Raw genomic sequence first — 17279 nt, 5'->3', positions numbered from 1 at the left:
CGAACCACGTATGTACGTGACTTTGCGCACCCGTGACACCCTGTAGCAGTATTTATACTATAGGGCGATCAGGAAGTGGTTAAAGAAGCGGTTTGCATTACGGCGCTGCGTTACTTTAACTGACAATTGCGCTGTCAGGCAACGCTGCACCCAAATTAAGTTTATGTCCTTTTTTTCCCCACGAATTGAGCTTTCTTTTGATGGTATTTCAGCGCCTGTGCGGTTTTTAAAAATTTAATTTTTTGCGCTGTAAAAAATTCTGACAATTTTGAGAAAAAAAAAACAATATTGGACTTTTTGCTATTAAACATGCCCAGTAAAACAAAGTTAAAAAAAAATCAAATTTAGGCCAAAATGTATTCTGCTCCATGGCTTTGCTAATAATGGCGGGTTAACTGTGTGATGTGGGTGTTTTACTAGGGGGCGGGGGGGTGTGCTTCACTGTAAGCACAATGCTCTGAATGGCTGTGCTCAGCCATCCAGAGTAGTGTGCCCAAACCGACAGGGAAGAGGACTGTTGATAAACAAAGCAGCCCTCCTCCCTGTCAGTGATCACTGGTAATTACCGGCCGGGACCTGGTGACTGACACCCACGGCTGCGAATGGCGGCATGGATTGGGCGCGTGTGCCTGCCCCCCTACCTGGAAATGCAAAATGACATTTATATACGAGATTTTGCGCACAGGGGCCGCCCTGTAGCAGTATATCTGCTTTAGGGCAGTCCTTAAACGGTTAATAGCAAAAAGTTAAAAAAGAAAAAAAAAAATTATATATATTTTTTTTTTTTTTTCCCTCAAAATTGGCGTTTTTTTTTTTATAGCGCAAAAAAAACTGCACAGGCGATCAAATACCACTGAAAGAAAGCTCAATTCATGGTAAAAAAAGAGGATGTAAATTTCATTTGGATGCAGCATTGCATGACCATGCAATTATCAGTTAACCACTTGCCTACCAGGCACTTTTTTTCTCACAAATAGAGCTTTCTTTTGGTGGTATGTAAGCGCCGCTGGGTGTTTCATTTTGTGCACTATAAACAAAAAAGCCAGAAATTTGGAAAAAAAAGTTTTTCTTTGTTACTATTATAAAATTTTGAAAACAGGTAATTTTTCTTCTGCACTGATGTGTGTTGATGAGGCGGCACTGATATGCGGCACTGGTGAGATGAGGCAGCTCTGATAGGCACTGATAAGGCAGCACTGCTGGGCACAGATGATCAGTGCCGACCTGTTCTGACAAATGCCGGTTCTCGGCAGTACTTTCCTCACGCTTTGACAGCGTGAGAAAAGTGCAGCTGGTAACCAGCAACTGTATTTAGCCGGTGATCTGCTGTGTCATTGGACACAGCTGATCTCGTGGTGAAAGGCCGCTGTGATTTGCCATTTACCACATCACGTGATTAGCTGTGTCCATAGGACACAGCGATCAAGGAGATCGCCGGGTGCTCGCCGCTGAGGGCGCTCTCTGGGAGGACATCATATGACTCCCTCCCAGAACTATATAAATGTGAAATACGGTACCCAATAAGTCTACTAAGCTATCCCAATATTCATAAAGAAACTTTCACCCTTGAAAGTGTAAATAATTATATAGCAATATGAATGGGTCCCCACCTTGTAAAATCCCCACCCTATATTTAGTGGCAAACAAATCTTTAGGAAATAAATCTCCAAAATATACAAATATACAAGCAAATAGTGTTAAATTAAAATACAATAAATGAAGTAAATAAAGTCCTTTCCGCAAATATAGTGAAATTAATACCCAGTGTCATTAAAGTCCAAAATGTATAAATAAATAAAGCCATGTCCAAACTCCAACTTGACAATTCTTTAAAGATGTTGAGCCTTTCCTCTGGCTCCCAAAGGTTGGAAAATGCCTCAAAGAAAAACAAACTCACAATAGTGCATTATCTTAATGACAATATTCCATATCACTCTATATTTAGTGCAAAAAGATGTGCAAAAACAAAATAAACCAACACTGTGCAAAATCAGTGATGTGCTTCACTCTGTGCCAAACACAACTCCAGTGATGTGTCACCTCTACTGAAATCAGCAAGTATACCCTTACCAGAAATCATAGGATAAAACGCCTTGTATATCAATAGAAGGTATCACCAGAAACACTTCTTCTCCTCTCCTCTACTCCTGAAACTTTTCACTTTGATTACCTTCCCCTCATGGTCCCACATGAGCCTTGCCCAGATCTCATACAGATTCCTCCAAAACGTATATAGGTGAAAAGCAATGATATAATAGTGTGACACCGTATGGTAAATGGAACAATACCTTTTAATCAATCTGCTTACATCAAACACATAAAAAACAAGCGTGGTAGATGTGTTCCCTGTTCAAGGGGTTGCCAGGCAGCTTCCAGGTGGATTACTCTGCGGTTTCCAAGACCTAAGATGGCCGCCGTACCACTTACGGTTCCTGCTCTGCGTCCGACGCCACGTCCTTTGACGCGTTTCGTCACATCCGGGACTTAGTCATAAAGGACTTTATTTACTTCATTTATTTATTTTATTTTAATTTAACACTATTTGCTTGTATATTTGTATATTTTGTATATTTATTTCCTAAAGATTTGTTCTCCCTCCTAGAACTGGACAACCGCGTTGTAGCCGTCATTCGGCTATAGCGCAGTTGGCAAGTGGTTTAAATAAGGCGGCACTGTAATGAAAAAAAATGGCCTGGTCAGGAATGGGGATAACTCCTGAGGAGGGCAAGTGGTTAAAGGTGATGACAATCACTGTACCTATGCAGGAGCAGTGTTGTCACCCTAAGACAGTGTGCTTTGACTTCAGAAACCCTCCTCTTCAAAAGATAAGGGGAAGAACTTCTGTAATTTAGAGTTAAGCTGAGCAGGACTTGTATTTGAAATAACATTGCAGAGCACATAGAACAGCACTTGATTGCTGGCAGTTTCCACTGGGTTCTTTGCATTTATCCAACAGGTACAGCAAAACACTTCAATGACTTATTCAACAGACTAAAAGGGAACAGATATTTTAGATTTTTACCTAAACGTCAAGCTCTGACAAACTGCAATCTGTTTAATTTGAGTTGTGTACTATTTTAATTTTAGTAGCTACAAATGTGTTTAAATATAAGGTGCATAGCAGTATATATAATACAGTATGAGCAGTGCTTTGTGGTTAGTCGTCACAGGCTGCCAACTTCTGCTAGACTAAAATGTTTTTGATAGAATGCAAATACAGCTGCTTTTAAAAGTCAATTGCATTATTGACTAGTTTGACTATCAGTGCAGTATATTAAATTAGAACTTTAAAATTACTTGGTGTATGTCAGGGCAAAAATACATGTGTAGTACATTTGTACAGCACATGTTCCCTAACTTTATAGTAATATTAAAGGTAGATTTTTTTTTTGTTTAAAAATAACACATATGTCATACTTGTTTGCTGTGTGCAATGGTTTTGCGCAGAGCAGCCCCGATCCTCCTCTTCTTGGGTTTCCTGCTGGCGCTCCTTGTCCCTCCCTTCCTGCCTAGTGTCTCCTTAGCGAGCAACTTGCTATGGGGCGCACCCAAACAGGCTCGCTCCCAAACCTCTGCTCTGTGTTCATTCTCGCACAGATTGGTTCGGCCCTGTCTCCCACTCTCTCCTCCTTTACTAACTGGCTGTAATTGACAGCAGCGGGAGTCAATGGCTACCTCTGCTGTCTCAGCCAATGAGAGAGACCCAGGAGGGCTCAGGTAAGTTTTAGGGGGTCTACTGCACGCAGAATGTTTTTTACATTCATGCTTAGAATGCATGAAGGCAAAATCCTTGAGCGTTTACAGCCACTTTAAAGCCCCTGCAATTACAGAAAAATAGTTTGTTCAAATTAAGTCACCTTTTTATAGGACATCAGTTGAGACTGAACCAGCTGATAATTTGCACTGACAAGGAGCAGCATTGCTTTCTAATTATGGATAGATTTCAGTTGGTGTCTTGGCATCCCATGCCTTTTTGCACCTCCCTTCCTTCATGTTTTCAATACTTTTCCCCTGTGTCATTCCATTTTATTACACATGACAATTTCTGAATATGCAAGTGAAACTTGAAAAATTAGACTATCGTGCAAAAGTTCATTTATTTCAGTAATGCAACTTAAAAGGTGAAACTAATATATGAGACTCATTACATTGAAAGAAAGATAGTTCAAGCCGTGATTTGTCATAAATATGATTGTGGCTTACAGCTCACGAAAACCCCAAATCCACAATCTCAGAAAATTAGAATATTACATGCAAATCAATAAAACAAGGATTGTACATAGAACAATTACGGACCTCTGAAAAGTATAAGCATGCATATGTACTCAGTACTTGGTTTGGGCCCCTTTTTGCAGCAATTACTGCTTTAATGCTACGTGGCATGGAAGCTATCAGCCTGTGGCACTGCTGAGGTGTTATGGAAGACCAGGATGCTTTAATAGCGGCCTTCCGGTCTTCTGCATTGTTCGGTCTCATGTCTCTCATCTTTCTCTTGGCAATGCCCCATAGAGCATCTCTATGGGGTTCAGGTTAGACGAGTTTGCTGGCCAGTCAAGCACAGTAATCCCACGGTCCTTGAACCAGGTTTTGGTGCTTTTGGCAGTGTGGGCAGGTGCCAAGTCCTGCTGGAAAATGAAGTCAGCATCCCCATAAAGCTCGTCTGCGGAAAGGAAGCATGAAGTGCTCCAAAATCTCCTGGTAGACGGCTGCGTTGACCCTGGACTTAATAAAGCACAGTGGACCAACACCAGCAGATGACATGGCTCCCCAAATCAACACAGACTGTGGAAACGTCACACTGGACTTCAAGCATCTTGCAGTGTGTGCCTCTCCATTCTTCCTCCATACTCTGGGTCCTTGGTTTCCAAATGAGATGCAAAAGTTATTCTCATCAGAAAAGAGGAGTTTGGACCACTGAGCAACAGACCAGGTCTGTTTTTCTTTAGCCCAGGTAAGACGCTTCTGACGTTGTTTGTTGTTCAGGAGCGGCTTGACAAGAGGAATACGATATTTGAAGCCCATGTCCAGGATCCGTCTGTGTGTGGTGGCTCTTGATGCACTGACTCCAGCCTCAGTCCACTCCTTGTGAAAGTCCCCAACACTTTTGAATGGCCTTTTCCTGACAATCCTCTCCAGGCTGCGGTTATCCCTGCTGCTTGTGCACCTTTTTCTTCCACACTTTTCCCTTCCACATAACTTTCTATTAATGTGCTTTGATACAGCACTTTGGGAACATCCAACTTCTTTTGCAATTACCTTTTGAGGCTTTCCCTCCTTATGGAGGGTGTCAATGATGGTTTTCTGCACAACTGTCAGGTTAGCAGTCTTTTCCATTATTGTGATTCCTACTGAACCAGACTGAGACATCGTTTAAAGGCTCAGGAACACTTTGCAGGTGTTATGGCTTAATTAGCTGACTAGAGTGGGACACTTTGAGCCTAGAATATTGCACCTTTTCACAATATTCTAATTTTCTGAGATTGTGGATTTGGGGTTTTCATGAGCTGTAAGCCATAATCATATTTATGACAAACCACGGCTTGAACTATCTTTCTTTGCATGTAATGAGTCTATCTCATATATTAGTTTCACCTTTTAAGTTGCATTACTGAAATAAATTAACTTTTGCACAATATTCTAATTTTTTGAGTTTCACCTGTATTTACTTTGTTTTCTTTGTATGTATGGACTGCATGGGTTGTTACCGACATGTGAACATGTCATTAGTACCCTTAGTAAAATATTTACCAAGAAAAATGGTGATGTGTTTAACACTTTTTACCTGCTGTACAATAAATGCACAATCTTAATTAACCACCTCCCACGTGGCTAATGTACAGAAACGGCCAGGTGGGAGCTTCCCCTTTGTGAGTGGACGTTCCTCAGAACACATGACATCACTTGCTGCTGCACTGCCTTGAGGCCGCGCAGCAGCACGATTCTGTGATGGCTGTGTCCCTCAGACACAGTCCTTCTCGGATCGGGATATGGGCTCTGTGACAGTGTGAGGAAAGTGCAGCCAATAACCGGCAACTGTATTTACCTGTTGATCTGCTGTGTCATTGGACACAGCTGATCACGTGGTAAAAGGCTGCTGTGATTGGCCTTTTACCACAAGACACTGATCACGGAGATCAACGGGTGCGCGCCACTGGGGGCGCGCTGGAGGGCATCTGGGAAGATGTCATATGATGCCCTCCCAGAACTGGACAGCCGCGCTGTAGCCGTCATTCGGCTTTAGGTGTACCGGTTTAAATTCCACATCTGTACCTGTGATTCACATTTATCACGACGTACCAGTGTAAATTCCACATCTGTAACAGTGATCCACATTTGTCACGTCATACCAGTGTGTGATCCACATCTGTCACGGCGTACCAGTGTCAAATCCACATCTGTCCCAGTGATCCAGATCTGTCACGGCGTACCAGTGTCAAATCCACATCTGCCCCAGTGATCCACATCTGTCACGGCGTACCAGTGTCAGATCCACATCTGCCCCAGTGATCCACATCTGTCACGGTATACCAGTGTCAGATCTACATCTGCCCCAGTGATCCACATCTGTCACGGTATACCAGTGTCAGATCCACATCTGCTCCAGTGATCCACATCTGTCACGGCGTACCAGTGTCAAATCCACATCTGCCCCAGTGATCCACATCTGTCACGGCGTACCAGTGTCAGATCCACATCTGCCCCAGTGATCCACATCTGTCACGGTATACCAGTGTCAGATCCACATCTGCTCCAGTGATCCACATCTGTCACGGCGTACCAGTGTCAAATCCACATCTGCCCCAATGATCTACATCTGTCACGGCGTACCAGTGTCAAATCCACATCTGCCCCAGTGATTCACATTGTCACGGCGTACCAGTGTCAAATCCACATCTGTCCCAGTGATCCACATCTGTCACGGCATACCAGTGTCAAATCCTCATCTGCCCCAGTGATCCACATCTGCAACAGCGTACCAGTGTCAAATCCACATCTGTCACGGCGTACCAGGGTCAAATCAACATCTGTCCCAGTGATCTACATCTGTTATGGCGTCCCAGTGATCCACATCTGCCCCAGTGATTCACATCTGTCACGGCATCCCAGTGTCAGATCCACATCTGTCCCAGTGATCCACATCTGTAACGGCGTACCAGTATCAGATCCACATCTGTCACGGCGTACCAGTGTCAGATCCACATCTGTCACGGCGTACCAGTGTCAGATCCTCATCTGTCCCAGTGATCCACATCTGGCACGGCGTACCAGTGTCAGATCCACATTTGCCCCAGTGATCCACATTGTCACGGAGTACCAGTGTCAAATCCACATCTGTCACGGCGTACCAGTGTCGGATCCTCATCTGTCCCAGTGATCCACATCTGTCACGGCTTACCAGTGTCAGATCCTCATCTGTCCCAGTGATCCACATCTGTCACAGCGTACCAGTGTCAGATCCTCATCTGTCCCAGTGATCCACATCTGTCACGGCGTACCAGTGTCAGATCCTCATCTGTCCCAGTGATCCACATCTGTCACGGTGTACCAGTGTCAAATGAACATCTGTCCCAGTGATCCACATCTGTAACGGCGTCCCAGTGTCTGATTCACATCTGCCCCAGTGATCCACATCTGTCACGGCGTCCCAGTGTCAGATCCACATCTGTTTGGCGTCCCAGTGTCAGATCCACATCTGCCCCAGTGATCCACATCTGTCACGGCGTACCAGTGTCAGATCGACATCTGTCACGGCGTACCAGTGTCAAATCCACATCTGTCCCAGTGATCTACATCTGTCACGGCATACAAGTGTCAGATCCTCATCTGTGCCAGTGATCCACATCTGTCACGGCGTACCAGTGTCAGATCCTCATCTGTCCCAGTGATCCACATCTGTCACGGCGTACCAGTGTCAGATCCACATTTGCCCTAGGGATCCACATCTGTCACAGCGTACCAGTGTCAGATGCACATCTTTCCCAGGGATCCACATCTGTCACGGCGTACCAGTGTCAAATCCACATCTGCCCCAGTGATCCACATCTGTCACGGCGTACCAGTGTCAAATCCACATCTGTCACGGCGTCCCAGTGTCAAATCCACATCTGTCCCAGTGGTCCACATCTGGTACGGCGTCCCAGTGGTCCACATTTGTCACGGCGTCCAGTGTCAGATCCACATCTGCCCTAGTGATCCACATCTGTCACGGCGTCCCAGTGTCAGATCCACATCTGCCCCAGTGATCCACATCTGTCACGGCATCCCAGTGTCAGATCCACATCTGCCCTAGTGATCCACATCTGTCACGGCGTACCAGTGTCAAATCCACATCTGTCCCAGTGAGCCACATCTCTCATGGTGTACCAGGTGTCAAATCCACATCTGTCAGTTTACCAGTGCTCAATATCTGTCAGAGTATTAGTGTAAAATCCACATCTGTACCAGTGAACATCAAAATCAACAATATCAGCAGTGCAGCATAAACATGTCTAAAAAATTATACACCAACAAGGAGGATTTCCAAATGCTGAGTATGACGGACGAGAGTAGCAGGGAACTCTCTCTGTCAGACTCAGATTCTGAGTATGAGCCAGTTGAAAGCAGTGGGTCAGCAACAGATTCTGATGAGGAGAGAGTCCAAACAAAGAGGTTCAGGAGATCTGAGGAGGAGTAGGCATCCATCAGTAGTGCAGTGGCGAGTACAAGCAGTGCAGCACTCCCAGAAGTTGGCAGCAAAGTGTATTTTGGGGTGTAATTCTTGGTTTGTAAGTGCTGTGTTAGAAATATTTTATAAATGGACAACTTTGTGTTAAAAAAAAAACAAAAACTTTTCATTTTCTTACAACTTGTGGAAAAAAATGACATGTTCAAAAGACTCATTATGCCTCGTAGAATATACATTGGGGTGTTTTCTTTTCAAAATGGGGTAATTTTGTGGGTAATTCCATTGTCCTGGTGCTCCAGGGCCTTCAAAAATGTGATAGTCATGAAATGAGATGCGTCATTTATGCCTCCAGAACACCTGTAGATACTATTTGGATGTTGGGCCTCTGTATGTGGCCAGGCTGTGGAAAAGTCTTACACGTATATAGGAGGAGCAGCAGAATGTGTTTTGGGGTGAAGCTACAAGTATGCATAACCTGTTAATATAACAATTGTGTGAAATAAAAACACATTTTATTTACTTCATTTTCCAAAGAATTGTGGGAAAAACATTACAGGTTCAAAAAACTCACTATGCACCTTACTAAATACCTTGGAATGTCTGCTTTCCAAAAAGGGGTCATGTGGGGGGTACTTGTACAGTCCTGGCTTGTTAGTGTCTCATGAAATGAGATAGGCCATCAGGTGTGATCAATTTTCAATGATTGGTACCATAGCTTGCAGACTTTATAACTTTTCACACAGACCAAATAATACACACCGATTGGGATTCATTTTAGCAAAGCAATGTAGCGGTATACATTTTGGCTCAAATTTATGACGAAAAATTACTTATTTGCAAAATCTTATAACTGACAGGAAGAAAAATGTGTGTTCTTTTTTTTTCAAACTTTTAATTTAATAAAAAAAAAATTAAAAACCCACTGCTAATTAAATACCACCAAAAGAAAACTGTTTTTGTGTGAAAAAAGGACAAAAATTTCAGTTGGGTACAGTGTTGCATGACTGAGTAATTCTCATTCAAAGTGTGAGAGCACTGAAAGCTGAAAACTGGTCTGGGCAGGAAGAGGGTAAACGTGCCTGGTATTGAGGTAGTTAAAGTGTATTTTTTCCCAAAAAAATTGCGTTTGAAAAATATATTTTTTTAACCACTTGCCTACCGGGCACTTTTACCCCCTTTCTGCCCAGACCAATTTTCAGCTTTCAGCGTTGTCGCACTTTGAATGACAATTGCGCAGTCATGCAACACTGTACCCCTATGAAATGTTTATATTTTTTTCACACAAATAGAGCTTTCTTTTGGTGTTTTTTAATCGCCGCTGGGTGTTATTTTTTGCTCTATAAACAAAAAAAAAGCAAAAAAATTTGAAGAAAAACTTTTTTTTTTTTTTTTCAATTATAGAATTTTGCGAACAGGTAATTTTTCTCCTTCACTGATGTGCATTGATGAGGCTGCACTGATAGACAGCACTGATGGGCACTAGAGAGGTGGCACGGATAGGCGGCACTGACTGGCGGTATTACTGGGCACTGACTGGCGGTACTGCTGGGCACTGCTGGGTGGCACTGCTGGGCACAGGTGGGTGGCACTGCTGGGCACAGGTGGGCGCACTGCTGGGCACTGATCATCCGTGCCGATCTCTTCTCTGACAATTGCCGGTTATCGGCAGTACTTTCCTCACGCTGTGACAGCATGAGAAAAGTATATCCGATAACTGGCAACTGTATTTACTTGGTGATCTGCTGTGTCGTTGGACACAGCTGATCACGTGGTAAAAGGCCGCTCTGATTTGCCTATTACCACATCACGTGATCAGCAGTGTCCATAGGATGCAGCAATCACCGGTGGTGCCGGGTACGCGCCACTGGGGGTGCGCAGAGGGCATGTTCAGGGAGGACGTCAATGGATGTCCTTCCAGAACTAGACAACCGCACTGTAGCTGTCTTTCGGCTATAGCGCAGTTGGGAAGAGGTTAAAAACTGTCCATTTTTGTTTTCGGCCAAGTGCATCCTGAATTTTCGGTTTCAGCCCCAGAATTTTCATTTCGGTGCACCACTTTTACAAACTCATGGGTCTGTTCAAACTTGTGTGGAGTTTTTTGTGTTTTTCTGAATTAGATCTCTGTAAGGGGACATCGAATACAATTAATGTGCCCTGTTGATCTTTAAACGCAGCCTTTGGATGAGCTGTACTGCAGATATCTGCAACATGTCTGCAGCATTCCTTCCTGCACTGCACCTCACCCTCAACTGTATTTCTCATCTGTATTTCCAAGCACTGTAGCTCAGATATGGTGCTTAGTAATGAATGGAATTTTTAAAAAATCATCCTTACCAAGGTGGTAAGTATGCTGCATCTGTATGCCCCCCCCCCCCCCCCCGACTCTGAGAACTGAGTTCTTACCGCCGCTGTGAGCAGAGAGCGGTGACTCTGTCAGAAGCTTTGGCTGTACTTCTCCTTTACAATGGGAAAAGATCCGCTCCAAAGTATGTAAGAACAGAGATCACTTATAGGTATGGATGACGTCCTTATTAAGGTAGAAATGGCACACCAGTCAAAGGCTGCTAACGAGATAGGAACTTCACAGCCAGCTGATCCCTGTGATTGTATAGATGGTTTCAGTCCTAAATTGGCCACATTAAATAACTAACTGGGGTTTATTTACTAAATTTACTGAAGACTGCAATATCAGGTTCACTTCTGCATAGAAGCCAATCCGCTTCCATGTTTTATTGCCAAAGCTTGATTGAACAAGCTGACAGAAGCTGATTGGCTACCATGCACAGGTGCACTAGCTTTAGAGTGAACCAGCTTTAGTAAATCTCCCCTTCTGTATTTGTAAAAACAAGATTGACAGAATTGTTCTCCTTTTTAGGTCCTCCACCGACCAACCTTTTCCAGCCTCCGCGGCGTCCTGGCTTAGGAACATTAGGAAAACCAATAAGGCTACTGGCCAACCACTTCCAGGTACAGATACCGAAGATTGATGTTTACCATTATGATGTGGACATTAAACCTGAGAAAAGGCCCAGAAGAGTCAACAGGTGAGCAAAACATTTTTAACAGCAGTATAAGGGTTTTTAAAACTGTATTGATGCATGATCTGTCCAACAATGTCCTTTGTGGTTTAGGGAGGTGGTTGACACGATGGTGCGACATTTCAAAATGCAGATATTTGGAGATCGCCAACCTGGATATGATGGAAAGAGAAATATGTACACTGCACATCCACTGCCAATTGGGAGGGATAGGGTAAGTGTATTTATGCTGTGTGCTACTGGCTTCTACACTTCTGCATTAGTTTATGGTTTTCTTTCCCCCTTATGACCATTAATTGATAACAAATGTGCTGGAGTACAGTGCATCCAGAAAGTATTCACAGAGCTTAACTTTTGCCACATTTTGTTACGTTAGAGCTTTGTTTCAAAATGGATTAAATACATTTTTTTCCTCAACATTCTACAAACAATACCCCAGAATGACCACGTGAAATAATTTTGTTTTGAAATCTTTGCAATTTAATAAAAATAAAAAACTAAAAAAAAAACACATGTTCATAAGTACTCACAGCCTTTGCTCAGTATTTTCTTGAAGCATCTTTAGCACCAATTACAGCCTCAAGTTATTTTGAGTATGATGTCACAAGCTTGGCACACTTATTTTTGTGCAATTTCTCGAATTTGTATTTGCAGTATGTCTCAAGCTCCATCAGGTGGGATGGGGAGGGTCTGCGCACAGCCATTTTCTGATCTTTCCAGAGATGTTCAATCAGGTTCAAGTCTGGGCTCTGGCTGAGCCACCCCAGGACATTCACAGAGTTGGCCTGTAGCCACTCCTTTGTTATGTGGGCTGTGTTCCTGCTTAGGGTCCTTGTCCTGTTGAAAGATAAACCTTCGCCCCAGTCTAAGGTCCAGAGCGCTCTGGAACAGGTTTTCATTAAGGATGTCTCTGTACATTGCTGCATTCATCTTTCCTTCGATCCTGACTAGTCTCCCAGTTTCTGCCGCTGAAAAACATTCCCACAGCATGATGCTGCCACCACCATGCCTCACTGAGGGATGGTACTGACCAGATGGTGAGCGGTGCATGGTTTCCTCTAGACATGACGCTTGGCATTCAGGCCAAAGACTTCAATCTTTGTTTCATCAGCCAGAGTTTTGTTTCTCATGGTCTGAGAGTCCCTCAGGTGCCTTTTGGCAAACTATAGTCGGGCTGCCATTTGCCTTTTACTGAGTGGCGGCTTCTGTCTGGCCACTCTACCAGTGCTGCAGAGATGTTGTTCTTCTGGAACGTTCTCCTCTGTCCACAGGGAAACGCTGGAGCTCTTTCAGAGTGGCCATTGGGTGCTTGGTTACCTCCCTGGCTAAGGTTCTTCTCCCTCGATCGCTCATTTTGGCTGGGTGGCCTGCTCTAGGAAGATTCCTGGTGGTTCCAAACTTCTTCCATTTACGGATGATGGCGGCCACTGTGCTCAATGGGACCTTCAATGCTGCAGAAATTTTTCTGTACCCTTCCCCAGATCTGTGCCTTGATACAATCCTGTCTCGGAGGTCTACGGACAATTCTTTGGACTTCATGGCATGGTTTGTGCTCTGACATGCACTGTTAATTGTGGGACCTTCTATAGACAGGTTTATGCCTTTTCTAATCATGTCCAATCAACTGAATTTCCCAAAGGTGGACTCCAATCAAGTTGTGTAAACATCTCAAGGATGATCAGGGGGAACAGGATGCACCAGAGCTCAATTTTGAGTGTCATGGCAAAAGGCTGTGAATACATGCACATGTTTTTTTTTTTTTTGTTTTTTTATTTTTAATAAAGCGCTGTGAATACTTTCTGGATGTTCCGTCACTGTATACAATGCTTACCTCTTCTGCCTTTCTCTGCCACCCCCATCCCCATTTACAGTTCACATAATATAATATCTCCCACTGACAAATGATATGAAATTTACCCATTCCAGTGCACGCACACCTCCACCCTTAACTGAATTCCAGTGACCGTTAGCAACTCCACATGATCATGCTTTGGTGCTTACCAGACCTTTTGATGTAAGAGGTCAACATGCTGCATCTTTAACAACCAGTAATTCACCTCCCTGTAGCTTGAGCCACATATGTACACTAGAGAAGGGGGGCTTGGTCACACCCCCTCCACAAGTACCACCCAATCAAAATGCAAGCCTTGCAAGCAGGCTCCTCCTCGGGGACTTTTCACTCCAGAGTGAATTCCCGAGCAGCGTCTGACCAGCTGCTGTGGAGGGAGAGATCTCTATCTCCAGTGTGTGACTGGTGTTAAATACACTGCAGAATGCTGCACCTGCCGGAACTGTCACTGTCTGTGATCGGCCTTGATCAGTCCGGGACAAGGTCGCAGAGTGTTTTACAGTGTTCCCCTCCTGCAATGGCGGCATTGCTGGTGGTGGGTGGGATGGTGGGGTCCCAGTTGCTGGGGCGCGGTTTGTGGTTGCTGGGGCGACAGGCAGTATGCTGTTGGCACTCGGTGCATCCATCTTCTCCTTGTCTTCCTTCCAGGTTTGCTTTGTTTGGCTGCATGAATGGCCAGGCCAAGGCCATGATGCCGTGATCTGCTCACACTACCGTGTCATTCATTCTGAGTTCTGCGAATGAATGCCTACAAGTACCGTCAGCCTTTGCAGCTGACGACTTGTAGTTCTCGGTGAATTGCAAGGGTGCTGGTGAGCACTCTTGTAGTCCATTGAGCTGCCTGGACTGACGTAACTGCCTGCCCATGTTGGAGATATGGGCAAACGGGTACATTGACGGTCTGCAGGAGCCTGACATCTCTTGATCATGGGTACAGTACTTTACAGGCTCCTATGAAAAAAAAAAAATAGTAAATGCACATTTTTTTACCTGCAAAAAATGTGCATTTGTTTTTTGTTTTTCTTTTACCAAGGTGAACTTCTACATTTAAACAAGTAGTAGGGCCGAAGATTTTTTTGGCCCTACTTGTTCTGTAGGTTACAGGAGTGCACTTCATTCTGCACTCTTGTGATCCAGATTCAGCCGACCATGAGCTGCATCCCACTGTCGGCTGATGTCGCTCAGCCAGTCCAGACTCTGGAGGGATCCTAGCAGCTGGCTCAGACTCCCAGCCACTGAGAGCCTGAGCAAGCCACTCCCAACCCTCCAGTGAATGCTGGAGGGAAGAGCAGAGAAGAGGTCAATTGACTGACAGTCACCTTCTCTCTGCTCACTGAAAGCCGAGAAACGTGCGATCAGCAGTCTTTGACAGAGTCTTAGAGGCGGCAAGGGACAGATTCAGCATTGGATTGATGCTGCATCCACCTAGGTGGGTATGGAAGTGATTGTGGTATGTAAGTGGTCAATATTCAAGTTTCATTGCTGTCACAATTTGAATGGCAATTACTCATGCATTGAACTACTCATGCAACACTGTACCCAAATGAAATTTTCATTCTGTTCACACAAATAGAGCTTTCTTTAGGTGGTGGTTGATCACTACTGGATTTATTTCTTCCTAAATAAATGGAGAGACAGAAAATTTTGCATGAAAACCCCACATTTTTCTTTTCTGTTATAACATTTGAAAATCTTTTATTAATGTAGGATAAAATGTATTCTACTATAATTCTTTGGTAAAAATAACCCAAATCAGTGTCTAGTTAGTCTGTAGGAGAGTTAGTCTACAAGCTATGGGATACATATTTGAAAATCTATTAGTCCTGATGAACTGACAGCCCAGCTGACTTCTTATGGCCACAGAATGCCATGACAGCACAAATATCCCCTCAAATTACCCCTTTTTGAAAAGTAGACAGAGGCATGGCGAGTTTTTTGAAGATGTAATTTTGTCACCATTTTTTTTGAAAAATTAAAAAATTACTAAAATTTATCTTTTTTTTATTTTTTACGTACTGTGACCAGGGCAGTGCAATGTTACCATAGTAACACTGTACTACTCTGGGAAGGTGATCAGGATTTTTTTTTACACACTATGATCGCTTTTAACATTGATCATCCCTGTTACAGGTAAACATTTGTTGTGAGTGAATCCATTCGTAGTGTATTGTTGTGATTGGACACAGTACAGATGGACTTTGATTAATACCATGTGATCACTGTGACCAATCACAGCAAGCAACATAATAGTACATAATGGCTATGAATGGAAATTGCCATGTGATCTGCTGTGATTGGTCACAGCGATCACAAGGCAGCGTCCTGGTACACTGATCTGTCATCCGCTGTTTTCGGTGGACACAGCTGGTTGCAGATTGCGCCGCAGCCTTGCCCGTTTTTTTGAGGATGTCATAAAACTCCACTCAGAACGAGTTCTTGTCTGGACGTCATATTACAATAGGCTGGTTGGGAAGCAGCTAAGTGTATGTTACTTTAAATATTATTCTGTGTGTGCACATACATACACTCTATTGCCAGAAGTATTGGGCCACCCCTGCAAGTCATTGGATTCTGGTTTTCCAATCAACTCAATGGCCACAGGTGTATAAAATCAAGCACCTAGGCATACAGACTGCTTCTACAAACATTTGTGAAAGAATGGGTCGCTCTCAGGAGCTCAGTGAATTTAAGTGTGTACCGTGATAGTTTGCCACCTGTGCAATAAGTCCACGTGTGAAATTTCCTTGCTACTGAATATTCCACGGTCAGCTGTTAGTGGTATTATAACAAAGTGGAAGCAACTGGGAACAGCAGCAACTCAGCCACGAAGTGGTAGGCCACATAAAATGACAGCATGCTGGTCTGAGCATGCCAAAGTGCGCAAAAGTCATCAACTGTCTGCAGAGTTAATAGCTAAAGACCTCCAAACTTTGTGTGGCCTTCAGATTAGCACAACAGTGCATAGAGAACTTCATGGAATGGGTTTCCATGGCCGAGCAGCTGCATCCAAGCCTTACATCACCAAGTGCAATGCAAAGCGTCGGATGCAGTGGTGTAAAGCACGCCGCCACTGGACTCTGGAGCAGTGGAGACGTGTTCTCTGGAGTGAAAAATCACGCTTCTCTGTCTGGCAATCTGATGGACGTGTCTGGGTTTGGCGGTTGTCAGGAGAACGGCAGTTGCCTGACTGCATTGTGCCAAGTGTAAAGTTTGGAGAGAGGATTATGATGTGGGGTTATTTTTCAGGGGTTGGGCTTGGCCCCTTAGTTCCAGTGAAGGAAATTCTTATGGCATTAATAAACCAAGACATTTTGGACAGTTTCATGCTCCCAAGTTTGGGGATGGCCCCTTCCTGTTCCAACATGACTGTGCACCAGTGCTCAAAGCAAGGTCTATAAAGACCTGGATGAGGGAATTTGAGGTGGAGGAACTTGACTGGCCTGCACCTCAACCCGATTAGAACACCTTTGGGGTGAATTAGAGTGGAAATGGGAGCCAGGCCTTCTCGTTCAACATCAGTGCCTGCCCTCACAAGTGCGCTTCTGGAAGAATGGTCAAACATTCCCATACTCCTATATTCTCATACATTCCCACTCCTAAACCTTGTGGACAGCCTTCCCAGAAGAGTTGAAGCTGTTATAGCTGCAAAGGTTGGGCCAACTCAATATTGAACCTTACGGACTAAGACTGGGATGCCATTAAAAGTCATGTGCATGTAAAGGCAGGC

General features: G+C 44.1%; 1 protein-coding gene across 1 annotated transcript in view; it reads left to right on the top strand.

Annotated features, from left to right (window-relative positions):
- The window catches only part of AGO4 (argonaute RISC component 4), a 151916-nt gene that overhangs the window by 36952 nt on the left and 97685 nt on the right, over positions 1-17279 (top strand). Inside the window, exons 2-3 of the mRNA XM_089673586.1 lie at positions 11541-11709; positions 11797-11917. Coding sequence (XP_089529712.1) covers positions 11541-11709; positions 11797-11917 — 290 coding nt within the window. The remainder of the gene's footprint in view (positions 1-11540; positions 11710-11796; positions 11918-17279) is intronic.

The sequence above is a fragment of the Staurois parvus genome, unplaced genomic scaffold (assembly GCF_062004578.1).
Source record: "Staurois parvus isolate SC_StPar_1 unplaced genomic scaffold, SC_StPar_1.0 ptg000142l, whole genome shotgun sequence".
NCBI classification, from domain to species: Eukaryota; Metazoa; Chordata; class Amphibia; order Anura; family Ranidae; genus Staurois; species Staurois parvus.
The sequence above is the reverse complement of the archived record's forward strand: the minus strand, read 5'-3'. Positions and strand labels throughout refer to the sequence as shown.